The sequence below is a fragment of the Jaculus jaculus genome, chromosome 2 (genome assembly GCF_020740685.1).
Source record: "Jaculus jaculus isolate mJacJac1 chromosome 2, mJacJac1.mat.Y.cur, whole genome shotgun sequence".
Taxonomy (NCBI): Eukaryota; Metazoa; Chordata; class Mammalia; order Rodentia; family Dipodidae; genus Jaculus; species Jaculus jaculus.
The window spans coordinates 116,973,956-116,994,387 of NC_059103.1; the positions used below are offsets into that span (position 1 = coordinate 116,973,956).

General features: G+C 41.4%; 1 protein-coding gene across 3 annotated transcripts in view; it reads left to right on the top strand.

Annotated features, from left to right (window-relative positions):
* The window catches only part of Rasgef1b (RasGEF domain family member 1B), a 568,755-nt gene that overhangs the window by 115,584 nt on the left and 432,739 nt on the right, over window positions 1-20,432 (top strand). For 2 of the 3 annotated variants that reach the window (XM_045144030.1, XM_045144029.1), the window contains one exon: window positions 12,314-12,361. In XM_045144030.1, the coding sequence (XP_044999965.1) occupies window positions 12,314-12,361 (48 nt within the window). Of the gene's footprint in view, window positions 1-12,313; window positions 12,362-12,735; window positions 12,799-20,432 lie in introns of those variants that run through there. The other variant, XM_045144031.1, reaches the window with a different exon arrangement.

A 20,432-nucleotide genomic window follows, 5' to 3' on the forward strand; every position in this document is an offset into this window, starting at 1 on the left:
TCTCTCAGGTGTTTTTTAAGCCTACTTGAGTTTTCTTTCCAAAACCAAATTTGATTGTGCCTTTACTGCCATATGAAGGCCTTCAATGGCTCCCTGTTGCATATGGGGTAAAGTCCAGACTATAAGCCATAACCAGGCCTCATTACTTCTTTGGTTGCATGTGCCTGCTCCCTGACCCTGACGCTTTACCTTTCTGATACACTTACTCATGTCAGCCCCAGACTGGCTCCCACATGCCTTTGCACTCTCTCTTCTTGGGACTTTCCACCTTTCTCTCTTGTGACTAACTGCTCTTCATCCTCAAAAGCTTAACCTATGTCTCATCCCCTCCAAACAGCCTTCCTGCACCTTCTCACTCTTTGTACATTCTACACAGTTGCATTTCTTTGTTATAATATCCATTGATTGGCTATCACTTCAAGATATGTTTGGCTTGAGTGCAGAAAATACCCCACTCATCTTTGCATCCTGCTCATACCCTGCCTGGCATGTAGATGCTCAGCAACTGCTTGTGGAATTGAGTTTAACAATAACAACAGACCTGGAGAGTTGAACTAGCCTAGTATGTCTACATCTTCTACCCATTGGTCATAGTCTTATAGGAAAATCAGTCAACCTGCTATTACACAGGGGCACCATACACATTGATTCTTCCCACTGTGCCCTGAGGCATGGCCTTGCCTCTCTCTGGCATGCTCGTCCTTCTGGTCTACTTAGCATTTATTTATTTACTTATTTTTGTGGTACTAGAAATTGAACCTAGGTTCTTATGCATGCTAGCCTGGCTTTTACCACTAAGATACAACTCCAATTCTATCTAGTAGTTATTGGCTACTTCTCTGTCTGGTACCGTGTCTTTTCCTGCCTACATAGCACTCCACTGTCCCAAGACCTCCTCAAATTCTGCCACTCTTGCATCTTTTGTAACCAGTGATCTCAGCCTTCTTGATTAATCTCTTCTGCACATTTGGTACTAAATACACACTACTTTTGCAGTTATTTTTTCTTCTGGCCATATTATATACCTACTCAACTAAATTATAAGACTCTTGAGGACAGACCCTGTGTCCTCAGCTCTTAACTTTATGAGGAGCCTTAATTAATGTTGGCCAGGGATTGGGGGGCTCTTGGGCATGTATTTTTGTGGTGAGGCCCTGGAACGCCATTCTGGACTCAGCTGTTCATGGAGGCTCGTCACTGCATGTGATCAGAGATCTGAAACTGAAGTATGGCTTTGAGAAACATCATTGTCCATATTCATTAAAAGTATTTCCCAGATGAAAAGGTTAACTGTTTCATAGACTTAATACAATAGTAATTAAAATCCATAGTTTGAAATACCCGTCAGAATTTATAAGGAAAATTCTGAAAAACTATGCTGTGAGAAGCATTCCCTATTAAACCACATATGGCTGCGATACTTAAGATATATTGGTACTCATTCAAAGATTGAAAAATACATCATTCTTTTATTATTCTATCTATGGGTATTTGTATAACATTATACTGCAGGGCAGATGTTGAAATGCTTGCCAACAATCTCTTCTGGATTTCAGTCTTCCTCTGAGTAGTGCAAGAAAAGAGTTAACATGTCTTTCCCTCCCCCTTCCCAAGGACAGCAAGGAAAGAAACTAGATTAGCCTGCAAGAGAAAGCACTGGGAAATATTTTTAAAAGAACAATGGCACCTTCACATAAAAAGTTAATTACAGGATTCCAGCGATAACACAAAACAGCAGCAAAGGGCAGCTTTTTCTATAAATATTGTGGGGATGACTGGTTAGCAGTTTGGATAGAAAATCAATTTATGCCACCTAGTAAAATAAATACCAGATAAATTACATAATTAAGTGTAGAGATTAAACCATAGCCCAGCAAGAAAAAAAATAACGTGAAGTTTTGTCAGACTCAAGAGGAGGTACGACATATACTTGGGGTTTAGAAGAGGCTCAATGCTGATTCCATTGTGTGTGATGACCAACAGGAATCATACACACCATGTCTAGCTCCATGTCCCTAACAGTGACTGGTACACAGTGGCGTCAGTGCTTATCAGTAGCAGATGCACGAGAGGATGTGTGTGCAGCCTTTATTTCATGGGCTGTGAAAGTCTCTCTGGGCACGTGTATATTGTGCCTTTCTTGGAATCCTGGAAAAAGGAGGCATGGAGGCCTTGAGGGACCACTGGGCACTTCTCTGACACTTCAGGACTGTGCTTCAGGTAATATGAAAAGGAAAGCACATGAGATCTCAGGACCAAAAGAAGTGAGGATAGACCTCTCTCCAAGATGTGGGGTGGGGAGTAAGGTTGGGGAGGCAATGTCTGCTTGCTTTTTGAGCAAACTTGGTCTTTCTGTTTTTGCAGGGGTGGGTAAAATGATTACAACCCCTGCTTCACACCACTTTTTCCAGATAAAAGGTAGTAACAGAGATGCAAGGTGGAAAAGGCACCATTTACTCAGGAATTTTGTTTATTTTCTGATTGTTCCTATAAGGACTGATGGACTCATGCATCGTAACCACAGCTGGTTCACGTGGCTTGCTGGGCTGTGTCTGTCTGGTTCATTGTGATACCCCCTGCACGTAGCCTGTGCTTGGTTTAGATCAGATGCTTGAACACACTTGGTGAAGGGAGGAATAAGTGCCTATTATGTATCTTCAGAGAGCAGTAGGAAATTCTAATCATAACCCTTGATTTGAACTTTATCATGTGAAAATATCTGTTCTCTATTAATATTTTCTTTGTACCATTATGTTTCTGCAGAATGCTCAGTATTAGATATCCACACGTTAATTAACCTTAGAGACAACATATGGATGCAGAATGCAAAATAGTCACTTGTCTTGGCCTCATTCATGAGCTAAGTTCATCATTGTTTTATTTTAAGCATGGCATCTTCTACCCTTCTGTACTGTGGAGTTATTAATAGTAATAAGATCTTCCTGCCTTCAGTCAGCAGCATGCCTAAGAGGGATGTTCAAAGGAGCTAGGTAGGAAGGATTCCTCTCCCAAGTAATTTGTATGCTGGGAGTACCGCTCCTTAGAAACCCTGATCTTTGTAGCTGATGTGGTTTGTGATTGAGCTGGTGTGGAAGACTAAATCACGAGGTAGAAAGTGAGAAACTGGAGGCTAGAATAAAGCCCCCACCCTCAACTCCATGGTGGGCCAGGGAGATACACCAGCTGCCACTGAGAAGAAAGAACTGGCAGGCAGGCAGAGCTTAGCTCCCAAGTGGTCTAGGGATGGTCCTGGAAGAGGGTGTGGGGAGGAGGCAGCAGATCAATGGCAGATATTTGAAGGGAAGCCTTTGGAAACAACTCAAATGTCCACTGCCAGGTAAATGGAGAAGTAAAATGTGGTCTTGAGCATGCTTATGAATATTATCCAGCCTTAGGGAGGACATTTAAGGCAGCAGTCTCACCTTGGTGATAACATCAAGGCAGGAAGAGCATTTTGACATGTGCTACAGCCTAGAACAACCTCCAGGACATGGTGCTAAGTGAAATAAGCCAATTCCAAGAGACAAATACTGTGGGGTTTTACTTACATTCAGAGCAGTCTGTTCTGCAGAGACAAAGAGTAGCATGGTAGCGTCCAGGGCCTGGAGGGAAGGGGAACAGGGGCAGGGCAGTTGAGTGCATGGGTAGGTAGAATTTCAATTTTGGGTGAGGTAAAGGCTATGGAGATTGGTTGTACAATCATGTGAATATACTTAACATTATTGAACTATGTATTTAAATATGATCAAGATGGTTAGTTTTATAGTTTGGGTATTTTACCACCATCAATTTTTTAAATTGATATAAATGGGGAAAAACCAGGAATAACAACAAAACTGGCATCTTTGAAGACAAGCTGCCTGACTTAAAATTCTGATACAAACACTAATTTGATGTGTGTCTGCCTTTATGCCAGCTATAGACCGCCTCTTAACTTTTTGTTTTTTGAAGCAAGCCCACTAGACTGGCCTTTTTTTTTTTTTTTTTTTTTAATAAGAGAGCAAGAGAGAGAGAGAGAGAATTGCCTCACCAGGGCCTCCAACCCCTGCAGTCGAACTCTAGACGCACGCACCGCCTTGCGTGCATGTACAGCCTTGTGCACTTGTGTCACCTTGTGCTTCTGCTTTACGTGGGACCTGGAGAGTTGAACATGGGTCCTTAGGCTTCACAGGCAAGTGCCTTAGCCACTAAGCTATCTCTCCAGGCCTGTTTTGCTTTCCTTTTTAAAATATTTTTATTTATTTATAAGTAGAGAGAGGGAGAGAGAATGGACATACCAGGGCCTTTTGCTGCTACAAACAAACTTCAGATGCATGTGCCACTTTATGCATGTGGCTTTAGGTGGGTTCCAAGGAATTTGACCTAGGCTGTGGAGCTTTGCAGCAAGTGCCTTAACTGCTGAGCTATTCCACCAGCCTGGTGTTCTTTCTAGTATGAGAACATTAGCAATAATAGCACCTACGTTATAGGATTGATGTGACAATAAAATGAGACACAATAAATGCACAAAAGCTCAAGAGATATTTGTTTTCACCATCATTATTAGGAGGTGTAGTATTTCAAGTGTTTAAGTATGTAGTCTGCCTTAGGATGTCTGTGATAATCCCAAGGACTCAGATGAGAGTCTCAGCTATCAGGAAAAAGTAACTTCATATGGTTCTTAGTGGGACTTTCAAAGAGCATGAGTGACCTCATGTCTCAGTCACCAAAGATGGTACATGGTAGGTGTCAGGTGCTGTTACAAGAGGTGGGAAGATGGGAAATGATAATAGAATAGCTGTGACCTGTGTTGTGCTTAATATTCTGTCAGATTGATATTCCAGTTCTTCTCCTTTCTTGTTTTTTTTTTTTCTTCTTCTCTATTCCATTCCATTCCAGAACAATTTTACCAAGATGGCATTATGTGGGTCTGAACAAACTAGGAGCGCATTAGAGGAGAGGTGGCCCAGAGTAGGATGTCAGAGCCCAGAAGGGCGTAGAAGAGTGCCTGCATGACAGGGGTGGCTTGGCACATGGTGTTTCAGGCCACATGGGATGAGCCAGGGACCCCAGAAGGAGGTTTCAAGTGTAGGGTGTGAAGTGCTGCTTTCAGTCACAATTCCGAAAATTCACCTTCCAAATAAGTAATGTTACAACAGGTTAGAACTCACTCAATAAAACAGGAAACCAGGAATTTTTTAATTTTTCTTTATGTATTTGAGAGAGAAATAGGCAGGGTGAAGGAGAGAGTGGGGGGGGGGGAAGAATGGCTTCCAGCTGCTGCAAATAAACTCCAGATGCTTGTGCCCCCTTGTGCATGTGGCTTACGTGGGTACTGTGGAATCAAACCTGGGTCTTTTGGCTTTGTAGGCAAGCACCTTAACCACTAAGCAATTTCTCCAGCCTGGAAATCATGAATTTAATTGCACATAAAATGAAAGTCATTTAGACTATGAAGAAAGGACATGCACACAGCCTCTTTGAAAATATTTGTGAGTTATAGAGGCACTGGGAAGCCACGCTCCTTGGTTTTCTCCTTTCTATGTGGGTTTGGCCAATGGCAGACTGCTCTGACTCCTTGCCTGCTGGGCTATCTTCTGGCTACTACTGTGCTCCTGGGTGTGCCCTCTCCTACAGCTGTAACTCACTCTGCCCTGTGGGCTAGAACTGATCTTTGCTTCCTACTGTTGTTAGCCTGTGTGTGTCCCCATTCCTCACTGGCATCCCTTAATACTGTCAATATCTTTTACAGCAATCACTTTAAATTATTTATTTATTTATTTGAGAGCGACAGACACAGAGAGAAAGACAGATAGAGGGAGAGAGAGAGAATGGGCGTGCCAGGGCTTCCAGCCTCTGCAAACGAACTCCAGACGCGTGCGCCCCCTTGTGCATCTGGCTAACGTGGGACCTGGGGAACCGAGCCTCGAACCGGGGTCCATAGGCTTCACAGGCGAGCGCTTAACCGCTTAGCCATCTCTCCAGCCCTACAGCAATCACTTTAAGAAGCTCTTCAGAGCACTCTGTGCTTCCTACTGGGCCCTAACTGATGTAAGATTCAGCAAGTACCAGAAAGAAGATGCTGGGAGCAGAGCTAACAATAACAACAGGGGTCTGGCAGCAACAGAAGCTGACCCACTGCTGCGCCCCAGATTAGCACACTCCAGTTATACCCCACTATCATCACTAGGTCCTGTGTTGGCCAGTGACCCTAGGTACAGAAGAGAATAGAATTAGAGGAAGGGTATCTATAAGGGTCTGGCAAGAGCCCATGGTGTCTAGAATTGGGTTTTGTCTCAGTTCTTTACAAGAAACTGCTTGAAAAGAAGGGGAACTTTTTAAGTGTCTCCTCTGAGCAAGTGGGCAATGGCCCTGCACTGTGAAGGAACCACAGTTTGGAACATCCTGGACCTACAAATTAAACAACCTTTGTAATTTCTTTCAGATAAGATGGATCACAGAACAAGACAGAGACCAAAGAAAAGCTTCCTTCATTATTCTTCAGTCCTGACTATCGCATTAGTACCCCACAAATCATTAGATGGCAAACAGTGATCTCTGGGACTTTCCTAATTCAGGGTTGTGTTGTGTTGCGCGTGTTGTTTTGTAAAGCGCACGACACAGAACACTAAGGGGGAGGCTTTTCTTAACATCACATCAGTGGAGGTGTTTCTTTATACCAGTCTCTGAGTATAGGGAGATACTTCCACATCCATGTGTCTGCCAAGACAGCAGGCTAATACTCCCATACTAATCACCACGTTTGCAGGGTCATCTGATGACATTACCCCAAAGCTTTCAATAAAGGGACTTTAGACCAAAGTCTGCATTTGAATGCCTCTTTATCAGTTTCATCTTGGGGTTTAAATTGGACTCTAATGCTGGCAGAGCAAAAGGAGACATTTCTTAATTCTGCTAACGGTAGCAGAGGCATCATAAACTAGAGTCCCCTTGCCAATGTGGGTAGGATAATTGGGGGGGAAATTGAGTGGTGTTTGTTGCGAGAGGTCACTTAAATCCCCTTTTGGTTTGTGTTAAAGTCATGCAGGCAGTGATCTGGGCCCCAGCTCATTGCAGATGTCAGAGTGCTCCGTTTCAAAACCAGGCCTGGACCACCTCCTCACCTCTATTCCTTGCTGTGTGAAACACTGGAGTGGAGAGCGCATGGCTTTAATTAACACTGCCTAATGAGCAGTAAGGTCAGAATTCTGGGACAGTTTTGTATAATTTGATTAGCGAAGAAAACCCTTGAATTCTTTTAAAAGGTTTTCTTCTGCTGCTGCCTCTGTCGGGTGTGATGTGTGGGCGGGAGTGCAGAGTGCTTTCTTACGTAACTCTGCAGTGGGCGTTTAAGTAAAGCAAGTAAGCCTGGTTTATGGACATTGCTGGGACATGTGGTGTGTTCGTGGTAACCGTCTTCTACCTGCCCCATCTGAGAGCTGTTCTGCTCTCCTTCCCTTCCTGTCACTCATCAGCTGAGAGAAGAATTTTGGGGCTTTGGTCACTCATACCAGCTCCAATCTGACGTGGCTAATTTGTTGGGAAAGGTTTCCTCTGTGTGGTTTCCCTTTCTTCTTTTGAAGCAACTGTTCATGTAGCACAGCTCCTCTCTGATTTTTACTCCTCTGGGCATAGCTAATTCTTCCTTGGGTAATTTTCTCATATAAATGCTGTATAGTATATAAATAAGACAGGACTTTGAGTCAGATGGGCTCATTCAAATCTTTATTTGGCCACATGCCAGCACTGTAACTGTGGGTGAATACTGAATTTCTTCATCATCTATAAAGTTGACAGAATTATATGATCACACTTATCTCTTAGCCATGCCATGCAGATCACATATAGCAATGTGCCCAAGATGGATAATGCTCAAAAATGTGAACAGCTCATTATTTTTTAGGGTTTTAAAAAATCTCTGTTCCTTGCCCCATCTTTTCTAATTTTTACTAAACCATTTGAGATAAACTTTTCTGGTTTCTTTTTATTTTCTTTCGATACATATATATTGGCCCCCAAGTTGGAGTGGGGTGAAAATAGGCAGTAGTTAGGCCCTAGTGCGGCCTGTCTTGTGCAGTGAGCCTGTCTAAAAGGTGGCTTCACAACTTCCTTTGTGTTCCTGCTTCCAACAACAAGAGTCTTAAGTGACTCTGTCTATAGTGGCTGAAAACCAGGATGGACTGGAGATGTTCTTAAATCAAGGAAGGCAAGTTTTCTCATGTGAGAGGGGAAGGTGGAGGATATCAGACATCCCAATAGTGAATGTAATGCCTTAAAACTTTTATTGAGGCTTCTTTGAAAAGCCAGAGTTTCTACCATCTTCTTCATCCTTTTCATTAAGTATGCTTTTTGATTGATGCTAGTGTTTATGTTTATGATGAAGAGATCTGTTACTAAGCCCGGCTGGCATTCTGGATAGAGAAGATGCTTCCAACAGAGACCCAAGAAATTGTAATTGATAAGTTTTTTAGAAGCAGATTAGTTTTTAATACCCCTTATATATAAAAAGCTTATTCTTTAGGTAATGTTTATGATTCTGACTTTGACTTATACACAAAGGTCATATTCGTAGATTTGTAATACCTAACATAATATAAAGGCCCAACTAAATTTTAAAGAAAAACTGAAAGAATTTATGTACTTATATTTTTTAGTTGGCAAAGTTGAAGAAATGTTACAGGTCTGTGTTTTAGACTAGTTTGAGTTATTTGTCAACATTCCATCTGTTTTTGTTCTCCTGGTCACTCACAGGGTTCAAGGTTCAGTGACAAGTGTTAGCAGGCATTTGGAGGGGGAAGGGGGACTAAAGGCTCACTCATTTGTGTTCTTCAAAGCCAAGAACAGGGACAAGAAGCACTAGCTAGCTTCCCATATTTTCTTACTTCTCATTACAAGTCACAATATCCTTGGCAGGTGAGTGACTGGTTCTTATTGTCATTTGAAGACCATGTATCAATTTGACTTCCCTGGGATGAGTGTGTAAATGCATGTTCTAGGGAACAGCCCTTGACTTCTCTGCTACAATGCGGAGCTTAGATGCTCACCAAAGGCTTGCGTATTAAAGGACTGGACCCAGTGTAGCAGTGTTTAGAGGTAGGGTCTCTGGAGCTAACTGGGTCATGAAGCCTTTTCACTTCTGTGGATTCGTCCATTGATGAGTTTACAGCTTAACAAGCTACTGGGAGGTGGTGGAAACTTAGAAGATGGGGCATATTTGGAGGAAGCTGGTCACTGGGGGTGACCTTAAAGATTATATGTTGATCTCTCCCTCTCTCCATCATTCTCTCTCTCCCCCTTCCTGCCTCCTTCTTCTTGATGCCTTGAGATGTACATCTGTGCTCTACCAGGTACTCTTCACCATGATGTGGGGTGAAGGGGCCAAGTGTGACTGAGCACTTGCACCTCTGAAAACGTAGCCAGAATAAATCTTTCCTCTTTTTCATTTGTTTATCTGAGTTATGTATTCATGGTGGTGGAAAGCTGACTGACACTGCCTGGCTTGGAATTGTTGGAGTTTGTAAGTATTGCATGAGTAAGCACCCCTTCAGTGACACGTATGAACCGCAGAGCTTCAGAACTTCTGATTCAGGTGTTCTGTCGTTGGACGTGCAGGTGTGGCCTTGAAGGTGACGAGAGTGTCCTCTTTCGATTCAGCCCCCAGTTTTGCTGGACCTTCATTTTCTGTGTCCCTGACTTCTTTGGTGTAGAGCTGACAGGCTGTATGTATCGTTTGCTAGGGCTGCCACTCTCTTCCAGCATGTGTCTGCCCATCAGGAGGACATGTGTGCCCAGTTGGTTCCTTTCTTCTATGACATCAGAAAAAGGGCAATTTCAACTTGGTTTCATTAGCTATATTCAACGGAAGGAGAGTCTCATTACTTTAGACTCACTGCTCTAAGCATCTTAAGAGTGTTGATTTTCAAAGGGAATCTGAGAAGTCAAACTCTGTAATAGTAAAAATAAAAAATTCTGTTTTCTCCCTTTGCTGTCTATATTAAGCAGTTTTTTATTGCTATAATGAAACATCAGAGGCATTTAAATTATAAAGAGAAAGGTTATTTTGGCTTATTTAAGATTCTGGTCTAAGATGGAATGACCCAGTTGCTTTAGGTCTCTGGTGAAGGGAACATGTGGTGGAGGAAGTGTGGGGCAGAGGGAAACCATTTGCAGTATGAGCTGGAAGAAACGGGAGGAAGAAGAGACTGCCCTGAGGACCTTCCGCTAAGCACCGCCTCCTACAGGCCCGTCCTGCTCATTGTGCACACTACCTTGGAGACTAAGCCTTTACACATGGACCTTTGCAAGCCATTTCACATGGGAGCCCCAGCACTGGGGGAATATTTGCACTAATTGTGCCAGAGTAATGGTGACTAAAACCACTGGTGCTTTAACATGACTTGAAGCAATAGCACCACAGTCTACAAGAGCTCCCTTGGTTTGCAGGAATGCAAAAATCTGTTTCACTTGAGAATGCCCTTGGCAAAGTAGTAAACATCATTAAGTTTGCTAAATCTCAACTCTTGAGTACACATCTTCTTCATTCTCTGAGTGATAAAATGAGAAGTGTTCATGAAGCACTTTTGTGGCATTCAAACATTTCAGTTTCAGACTGTTTTGAGGAAAGGCACTTCTTGTGGGAGGGAATTGTAAGTGGACTAGTCTCTTGTTTCATGACAGGCTGTTTTAGCTACAGATGTGTTCAGACTTGGGTAGCTGACAGATATATTTGCAAAAATGAATGAAATGAGCTTATTGCTTCAAGGAAGGCAATTTCCTAGAAATATTTGTTGCTCATGATAAAATTGAAGCTTTCAAGGGAAAAATAGAATTTTGGAAAACTTGTATCTGTTATGGGCTTAATAGCTCACCCATAGTTGAAGATATTTTGGGGTGAGGAGATTAACACGTGGTTTTTGCACATCATATAATGAAATGGGTCAACCTTTGGGAACTCTACCTAAGACTGTTTTCCAAATGGCCAACAACAGTGTTACAAAAGATCTATTCAAAGTACAAGATAGATCAACATATGTTTATATAACAGACTCTGCAATTACAACCAACCCATAAGAAATGACCTGTTATCAAGTTTTCAAATATTATCAGGGAAGAATATGCACAATGAACTGAGATGATTATTTTAAATACTCTTTCCAATAACACATCTGAATGAGGCTCAATTTTCTTCACTTACTGTAAACAAAAAATGTCAAAATAGAGTAAATGCAAAAGGAAGTTTGTGAAGTTATTTAATCCAAATACTAAAGAGATTTGCAAAAATGTAAATGCTGTCCTTCCATCAGCATTCTTCTGTTTGGGTATATATACAAAATATACAAACACATGCTGACATAAAATGTCATGGGCTTATTATTTTGAAGTGAACTAATAAACACATATTAAAAAAATTCACAGTTCCAATTGTTAAAAAAAGTCAACATCAATAGCTACAGAAGCTCTTTAGGAGAACCAATATTTTTTAAGCATATGAAAGTATCCCAAGACCAAAAATTTCAGACTGTTGACTTAGGAAGACATTTTTTCCCCTAGCCATGCTGTACGAATTGGCTCAGAATTAACTGGGATTCATGGTACACTTAAGGCCAATTATGTTCGTTATTTGAATACTAAGTATAGTAAGCACGACTTTTGCTTTTTTCTCAGTGGAGGAAAACTCATAACATTATTCTATGGGAAAATATTCTCATGCATGTCCTAATACCTGCTTTACCTTTTGTAATCTTGAATCACTTCAGATAACCATGAACAAAGCAGAGGGAGAAAAGCCCCTAAAACAAGCTAATGTTTCTCAAAGCCACGTTTGCATATAATGCAAATGCATTTAGATGAGCAAAGATGGAAAACTGCACTGTGGAAATATTACCCGATGTGTGCCCTTCTTTCATGTGCCTTTGTTTTCTGCTTTTTCACCAATTTCTATAACTTTTGTGTCCTTACCCTTTCCTTCTTGGCGCTGCTTTATTCATTTCCTCCCTTCTTCCCCTCTGCCTGGTTGGAGCTGCAAGCCCTCTTCATATGCTGCGGGTTTTGCTTTTTGCTGTGTCCTCTAGGAAAAGATGCTGAATTGGTAAATATGAGCAAGGCATTGACAAAGTGTAGGCTGCTCTCGGCATTCTCAGCTCCAGGACTTAAACAGGCTTCTATTCACATATAAAATCCACAATGCACTCAAGGCTGCATTTCTAAAATTTCTAGAGGCTGTCATGAAAAGTAAGGGGAAAAGATTTTAACTCAAAACTTTTACCTTTTAGAAGAAATGACTTCAAAATTATGCTGTGTTCCTCATAGATTTTTTTTCTCATTTTTCCTCTAGTCCAAAAGTCTTTCCCGGGTTGGCCTGAAACCAAGCACAAAGCAAAAGGTATGCTTTTTTCCCACCTTCTGTATTATTCCTTTAACAAATAATTATGTTTGATGGGTGCTTTTATTCAGCAAAAGAGAAAAAATTCTTTGGAAGGCCAGGATCTATCTAGAAACAAAGTGCTTCTTGATTTTCATCTGCTTTGCCTTTCTAAGAATAAAAAGAAAATAGAAGAGACATCATTGAAGGGAATCAAAATTAGAGGGATATTCTTGCAACCCAGGGATAGAACTTTAGATGCTTCTCATGGCTTAAAGGAATCCTGAAAGGAAGATCAGAAGACACTGCTTGATTATGATGTTTTTTTGTAAGTCTTCCCATAAAGGAATCAGTTCCTATCTCAGTTTATGTTTTATTAATCTTTATTCTCTCAGGATCTGCTGTGGAGGATGACCTTCACCTGTGGCCTGTGGTGAACTGGTTAAAACATGAGTTCTGTGAGTCAGAGAATTGGTTTCAATTCTTGGTTCTGTCACTTTATGACATTGGGCATTTTTGTACAAAGATGATTATATCCCCTAGCATAATAATATATCTTGCAGATAGAATGAGATAATATGTGAAAGTCCTTATCTTACTGCCTAGTTCACAATAAGCACTTGATACCATATAATTTAAAAATTCTATATTTCCTTGAATTTAGAAATACAAAATGTCAAAAATTTGAAATTCTGTAAGATTGCTCTCTCATGCACATTTAAATTTATGTTAATTCATGGTAGGTGCTTAGGGCAATGATATACATAGATTGCTACAACTTTGGAGAAATTTATGTCAATTTTGGAGGGGATCATGTTAACATGTCCCTATAATATAGACATTTGCACAGGTTGGAGTCTCTAATAGTTTTTCAGTTGCCAGAGAAAAACCACTGCAAGACTACAAAGCATCTAAGAGGGGACTAAGAAGATTAGAAAGTGGATGGCTGAGGCAACACTAAGGCCAGTGAATGTAGATCGTTGCTGTTCTTAATTGAGAAGCATCCTATTGACTGGGAAGACAGAAATGTGCTGCCACCCAGATCCAATACTGATTTAGATCAGAACAGCTAACACTGACATAGCAAACCCTATGGTCTAGGAACAGTATGGACACTTTACGATGATGAACCGATTTAATGCTCAGCCTTCTGACATGTTCTTGCATCCTTCCGGGTCTGTCAGAAGAGTGAAACTGCAACAATGTGAACAGAGGATTTAATGGGAAGAGACCATATGTAAAGATAACTAGGTAATGAAAGGATAAAAAGAAAACTGTAAGGTATCATGAAGTTGTACTTCTGGGTAGCAGCTACCACCCTTGGGGCTGAGAAAACTAAGGAAAGATTAGAATTACTAAGACTTCCCAGACACTTAGAAGACCAGAGCCACAGAGCAGAAATGCAGAACACTGAGGAGAGGGTCCCTCCTCCGCTTTGAAACGGGTGCCTTCAGGGCCGCCATGATGCCAATTCCGAGTAAATGGGAAAATTGCAAGGTGGACCTAATGGCTCTTCAGGGAGAAAAGAAAGTGGGGACTGAGGAAAAGACCTTCGAGGCAAGTGCATAAGAAGGAGCCAGTCCCCTCTGCTCCTGCATTGCAGCCTCCCTCTAGGGCCCGCCTACTGGCATAGCTCCTAAGAAGCCAGCAGTGAAAGGGTTTGTAGAGTTCCACCCCCAGCCCCAGCTTCACAAGCTAGATCAGACATGGCAAGATGAGTTTGGAGATGAGCAAGAGATAATGATATCTATTTTGCAGATGAGAAAACCAAAGCACTTATGTGGAAACTAGATCCTACTAAATACACCTTTTTTTTTTCTTGCATGTCAAAATCTCTTTGGCTTCAGAGATTTGTGTGTGTGTGTGTGTGTGTGTGTGTGTGTGTGTGTGTGTGTGTGTGTGTGTTGTTGTTGTTGTTGTTGTTGTTGTTGCATAAATACAATACTACTATTTGGGTAAGATGTGTATTGAGCCTACTCCAGAGTTGATCTATTTCTGAGTGAGATATATGGGTATGAGGGAAAGGCAGCTGCCTCTCTTGTGGACAGTCATAGCCAGTCAGGGAACCGGAGCAGCTGTGGAAGGATCAAGGCATGTAAATAAGGATGATTTGTTTCCATTCAATGTCTATAATCTCTTGTGTGAAAGTGGCAGCTGTTTCTGTAATCGCAAGAGAACTAAGGGGAGGACTTTCTTTACATATGTACCTAACCTAACCCTTAAGGGGAAGTGTGTTTTAGAGGCAGCATGATGGTGATAATTCCCAGGCTGAGACAGCTCCAACTTCATAGTCATGGTGTCATGGGCATCCTAGATCTTGTTGCTATTCCTAGAAAGTCTGGTGAAAATTAAAAATATTATAAGGAGATATAATCTGAAGGATATGAGACAATCCTTAATCCCCATGGCACAAGGAAAAATGGAGGATGGCAACTGGAAAGTGGGTATTCATTACCCCAATGTAGAACAGCAGTGAGAGAGGCCAAGATAAATCAAAGACTCTTTGGCCTCTTTACAAAATTTATTTGCAGGCTGTGCAGATTGCTTCATGGTTAAAGGTGCTTGCTTGCAAAACTTGCCAGCCCAGGTTCAATCCCTGGTACCCATATAAAAGGTACAAAATGATGTATGCATCTGGAATTTATTAATAGTGCTAAGAGGGCTTGGTGTGCCCATATTCACAATGAATTTTCTCATTCTTTTTGCTCACAAATAAATAAAAATATTTTAGAAACAACAAAACCCAGTTTCTACTCTTCAAATTTACTTGCAATATTAAACATAATGCACTCAGTAAAAATAACATATAATCATTGTTCTGATTGTTTGTGGAGGTTTGATTCAGGTGTCCCCCATAAACTTAGGTGTTCTGAATGCTAGGTTCCCTGCTGATAGAGATTTGGGAATTAATGCCCCCTGGAGGGAATGTGTTGTGGGGAAAGGCTTATGGGTGTTATAGCCAGTTTCCCTATGGCAGTGTTTGGCACACTCTCCTGTTGCTATTGTCCACCTTATGTTGGCCAGGGGGTGATGTCCACCCTCTCTGCTCATACCATCATTTTCCCTGCCATGGTGGAGCTTCCCCTTGAGCCTGTTAGCCAAAATAAACTTCCTCTTTTCCGACAAGCTGCTCCTGGTTGGGTGATTTCTACCAGAAATGTGAACCGGACTGCAACAGTAAAGTGGTACCAGGAGTGGGGTTGCTGCTAGACACCTGACTATGTGGCTTTGGCCTTTTGGAGCTGATTTTCAAGAGGAATGTGGAAGGATTTGAAATGTTGGCCTAAGAGACACCTTGCAGTGCTGTAAGTACAGCTTGATGGACTATTCTGGTCAGAGTTGAAAGACCTGAATGCAGTAAGAACTATGGACTGTGAGGTTTGGCTTATGAGGGTGAGAAAGAGCTTTGCCTGGACTGGGCTAGCAGCTTGTGTGAGAAGCTTGCTCTTATGCCCATGTCCTGAGAAGTTGTGCAGGGTTACTTTACACAGAAATGAACTGGAGTGAGCAGAAGGATATGGCACAGAAAGAAAAATCTTTGGGTGAACTGTTGCCCATTCAGCTGTAATTGAGAGATTACAACCTTTGAGACTGGGCTAGCTGACCTGCACTGGGGCAACAGAAAGAATGTAAACTATTTTGAAGGGGCCTGAGTGCTCAAGGAGTGTCCTGTTCTTCAAAGTCTGCTTTATTTCTCCCATGGATTAACAAATTGGCACTCCACCTCGTATTGTGGAGTACAATAAATGCAGAAAAGAGAAGGTCATTGAGTTTGCAATATGGTCTTGTGTTTTGGAAATGGCCATGGGCAGTGTGAAGCAGTATTGCCTGTATGGAGACCTGATAGAGCCATGGAGATGAACCGTGGATTTCAGTGGAGACCCAGTGGAGATGCCACGACCATGAGATGGCTGCTAAGGAAAGCTGCCGGGCCCCAATGAAGTTATCCAAGACTGTGAGTAGCCTAGCTGGAGGGGTGGAATTGGAACTCCAGAGACTTGTTGTTGGTTAGAATTAGAGACTTGTCACTGGCTAGAGCTGTTGGGCTTGGAGCTACAGAGTTTGGTGTTTGCCCTGTGTAAATCATGTATTGCTTGAGTATTTCTTTACTATGCCCAATGCCATCTTTTGCAGTGTGAATATTTGTTCTGTGCCATTGTGGGTTTTTTGAGGTTATTTTTTGGTGTTATGGCTCAGTTAAAAGATCTTAGACTATGGGTATGTTTGAACATCATTGGGATTGATTAAAAACTATGGGTACTTTTAAAGTTGGATAAATGCACTGCATTTTACATCATGTATAGTTATCAGTTTACGGGGGCTAGGGGCGGAATGTGGTGGTTTGATTCAGGTGTCCCCCATAAACTTAGGTGTTCTGAATGTTAGATTCCCAGCTGATAGAGATTTGGGAATTAATGCCTCATGGAGGGGGTATATTCTTGGGGGTGGGCTTATTGGTGTTATAGCTAATTTCCCCATGCCAGTGTTTGGCACACTCTCCTGTTGCTATTGTCCACCTTATGTTGACCAGGGGGTGATGTCTACCCTCTGCTCATACCATCGTTTCCCCTACCATTATGGAGTTTCCCCTTGAGCTTATAAGCCAAAATAAACCTCTTTTCCCACAACCTAGTCTTGGTTGGGTGATTTCTTCCAGCAATCTGAACCTGGCTGCAACATTGTTATGTAAATGTTAAGTGGTTGTGCTATTTTCATTCCATTTGATTTTTTTAAGATTAGACTGTATTTTTTTGTGTTCATACATACAAATATACAATTTACTTTTTTTTAAAAAGGAGTTATGGCTCATCTCAGCCCTGAGATTTTAAGCTGTGATATATCCTATTTTTATTTTATTTTATTTATTTACTTATGAGAAAGAGGCAAATAGAGAGACAGAGAGAATGGGCATACCAGAGCCTCTAGCCACTGCAAATGAACTCTGCTTGCATGTGCTACCTTATGCATGTGGCTGTATGTTGGTACTGGGGAATTGAATCCAAGTCCTTAGGCTTTGTAGGCAAGTGCTTACCCACTGAGCCATCTCTCCAGCACTGTTTTTTTAAAGATACTTTTATTTATTTAAGAGAGAGACAATGATGTAGATAGAGACAGAGTGAGTATGGGTGTGCCAGGGCCTCCTGCCATTGCAGACCAAGCACTATTTCATGCATCTGGCTTTATATAGGTATTGGTGTCCCAGACCTGGGTCTTCAGGCTTTGTAAGCAAGTGCCTTTAACCACTGAGGCATTTCTCCAGCCCTAGATTGTACTTTTAAAACTTTTTAATTTTCAAATTCAAATTTTAAAGTTTCTAATTTGCCACAAAATTGAGTAGAAACATGCTTAGCCTTTCTCATTATCTTACTAGAATGGTGCGTTTGTTAGTACTGACCAACTACATTGAGATACTATAATCACTCAGTTTATTTTGTATTTTAGGGTTCACTCTTGGTGTTTTACAGCCCATAGCCTTGAAAAAATTCATAGTGACATGTATCTATCATTATAGTGTCATACTGATGGCTGTCACTGTCCTCCACGTTTTCGTCCTCTCTCCATCCCTTTCAGTCACTGATCTTACCATCTCCATTGTTTTGCCTTTTTCAGGCTGTCATACAGTTGAGATCACATTATGCAACTTCAGATTGGCATCTCACTTAAAAATACAAAGTTGCATTTTACCCCTGTTCTTTCCATGGCTTGATAGCTCATTTATTTTTAGTGCCAAATAATATTTCATAGTTATATTATACTGTAGTTCATGCATCCATTATGTGGGACACCTTGGTTACATCAAAATTTTGGCAATGATGAATAAACTTGCTATAAGTTTCCACATGTGTGTTTATTTTTGTGGACATGTATAGGTTTTCAACTGCAAGGTTTTCAACCAAGGGGTATGATTACTGGCTTGTATAGTTAGAGTGAATGTAACTTGCTAAGAAAACTGTGAACTCTTGTTCACAGTGGCTGTAGCATTCTGCATTCCCACCAGCAATGAAATTGTTATTACTCCACATCTTTACCAGCATGTGGTATGGTCATATTCTGTACTTTTGCCATTTTCACATGCATGCTGTGGAACCTAATCATTAATCTGCATTTCCTTGATGGCATGTGATATAGTGCTTATTTTTAAATACTTAGTTGCCATCTGTACACCTGTGTTTGATATTTGCCATTTGTACATCTGTCTGTAGTGATGTGTGGCCAATTTTTAAAAACTAGTTGTTGGCTACCTGATTGTTAAGTTATAGGTATTCTTTTTTTGTATATTTCAGATTACAGTCTCTCATCAACTAATTCTTTTGGAGGTATTTTATCCATGTTTATGTCTTTTCATTATCTTGACAGTATCTTTTGCAAAGCAGAAAAATTATTCTTTCTTTCATGGAACAAGGCTTTGGTAGCTTCATTCTGTTTTATCAGGAAGAAAATTCATTTGTTAAAGTTAATAGAGCATTTTAAATATCCTCAGTCTCCCACTCAACCACGTTTCTGTTGTTCATTGACACTGAGTTTACTACATCCTTTCTCTCATCAGAATCATCTTTTCAGATTAGAGAAATTCAAAGTGAGTAGCAGCTGAATTATGTGGCTTCCAGTCTAATCCTTCTTCAGGGCAAATAACATTTCAGTAAGTAGCAGAAACTCATGAAATTGACTTGCAGGAGTGGTGAAATTTCTGGCATCAGCAATCATGGTATGATGTTTGGTTAGTAGAAAGATCTTATCCTTACTCCTAAACTTACATTGCTTACTGGTAAGATCAATCCAGGTGACATTAACTGGTTGGATGACCTCAGGACACAAGTGCATTTAGTGGAGGAAGCCAGTACTCCACTTTGGAGCACAGACTGAGAGAGGCTGGCTCTTTTATTCCACATAGGATCAGCCCTTCTCCATCTCTACTCCCTATCAACTCCTTGTTAGTGAGTATGATGACCCCTCAAACAGCCTGGCCTATCCTCTGCTCCTCCAAGTGGTATTTCTTTCTACAGATAATTGAAAGTAGTCAGTATTTCTCTCTCTCTGCCTGTTTTACTTCACTTAATGTAATATCCTTGAATTTTCCCCATCTTGGTGCAAATGATAGAATTTCATTCTATTTATGTCTGAATAATATTCATTGAGCATGTATGTGTTATATATTCACACACACATATGTATACATAGCTGGATACATGTGCATGCATGTACATAATTTTCTTTATCCATTTTTCAGTGGATCCACACAAGGGTTGTTTCCATATTTTGGCTCTTGTGAGCAGTACTGCCATAAATGTGTGAGTGCAGCTGTCTTTCGGAATACCGATTTCAGCGTCTTTGGACACACCCCTTAGTGGGCTGTTGAATCATATGGTGTTTCTATTTCTAGCTTCCTGGGGGATAACCATGCCGTTTTCCACAATGGCTATGCTAGTTTACATTTCTAACAAGTATGTACCTCAGTTCCCCTTTCTCTGTATTCTTACCTCTCCCGCAGTGTTCAGAATTGAGCTTGGGGTGTCATTCTGAGTGGAGCATGCGCACTACCACTGAGCTATGTCCTAGGCTGTCTGTACCAGTATGATATGATGGTGTTTGTAATATAGATTCCTACCCCCCGCCCTGGTCATAAGTGTCTTTGGGTAGACTACATTGGCTTCGCTTCAGGCAGGCATTTTAGAATAGTGTTCACGTAGTGTCTTCAGCTATAATCAGTGGTGGTGATGCTTGTGGGCATTTTAGGGGCCTGAGATGTGGGACCTTTAGGAGGCTAGGATGCTGAGGTAGTGGGATTGTACTGCTAGGCAGCATCTAGCTCTTTTAGGTGGGATGAATTCTCTGGTGGCTTTGGGCAGAGTGTGCCTGGTTGTAAGTGTGAAGCGCTTGTCAGTTTCTGAAGGTTGTATGAGGGTAGTCTCGGGGGGTTATGGTGTAGTGTGCCTGGTTGTGAATCAGGGTGCCTGCCAGTGACAGAGCTTCTTGGTGGGTGTGTCATACTGGGCGGCCTTGACAGGGTACCCATCAGTTTCCCAGGACTGCATGGGTGATTTCACAAGCCTCTGAAGGCTTGATGCCTCAGCACAAGTTGCCTAACTGCTTC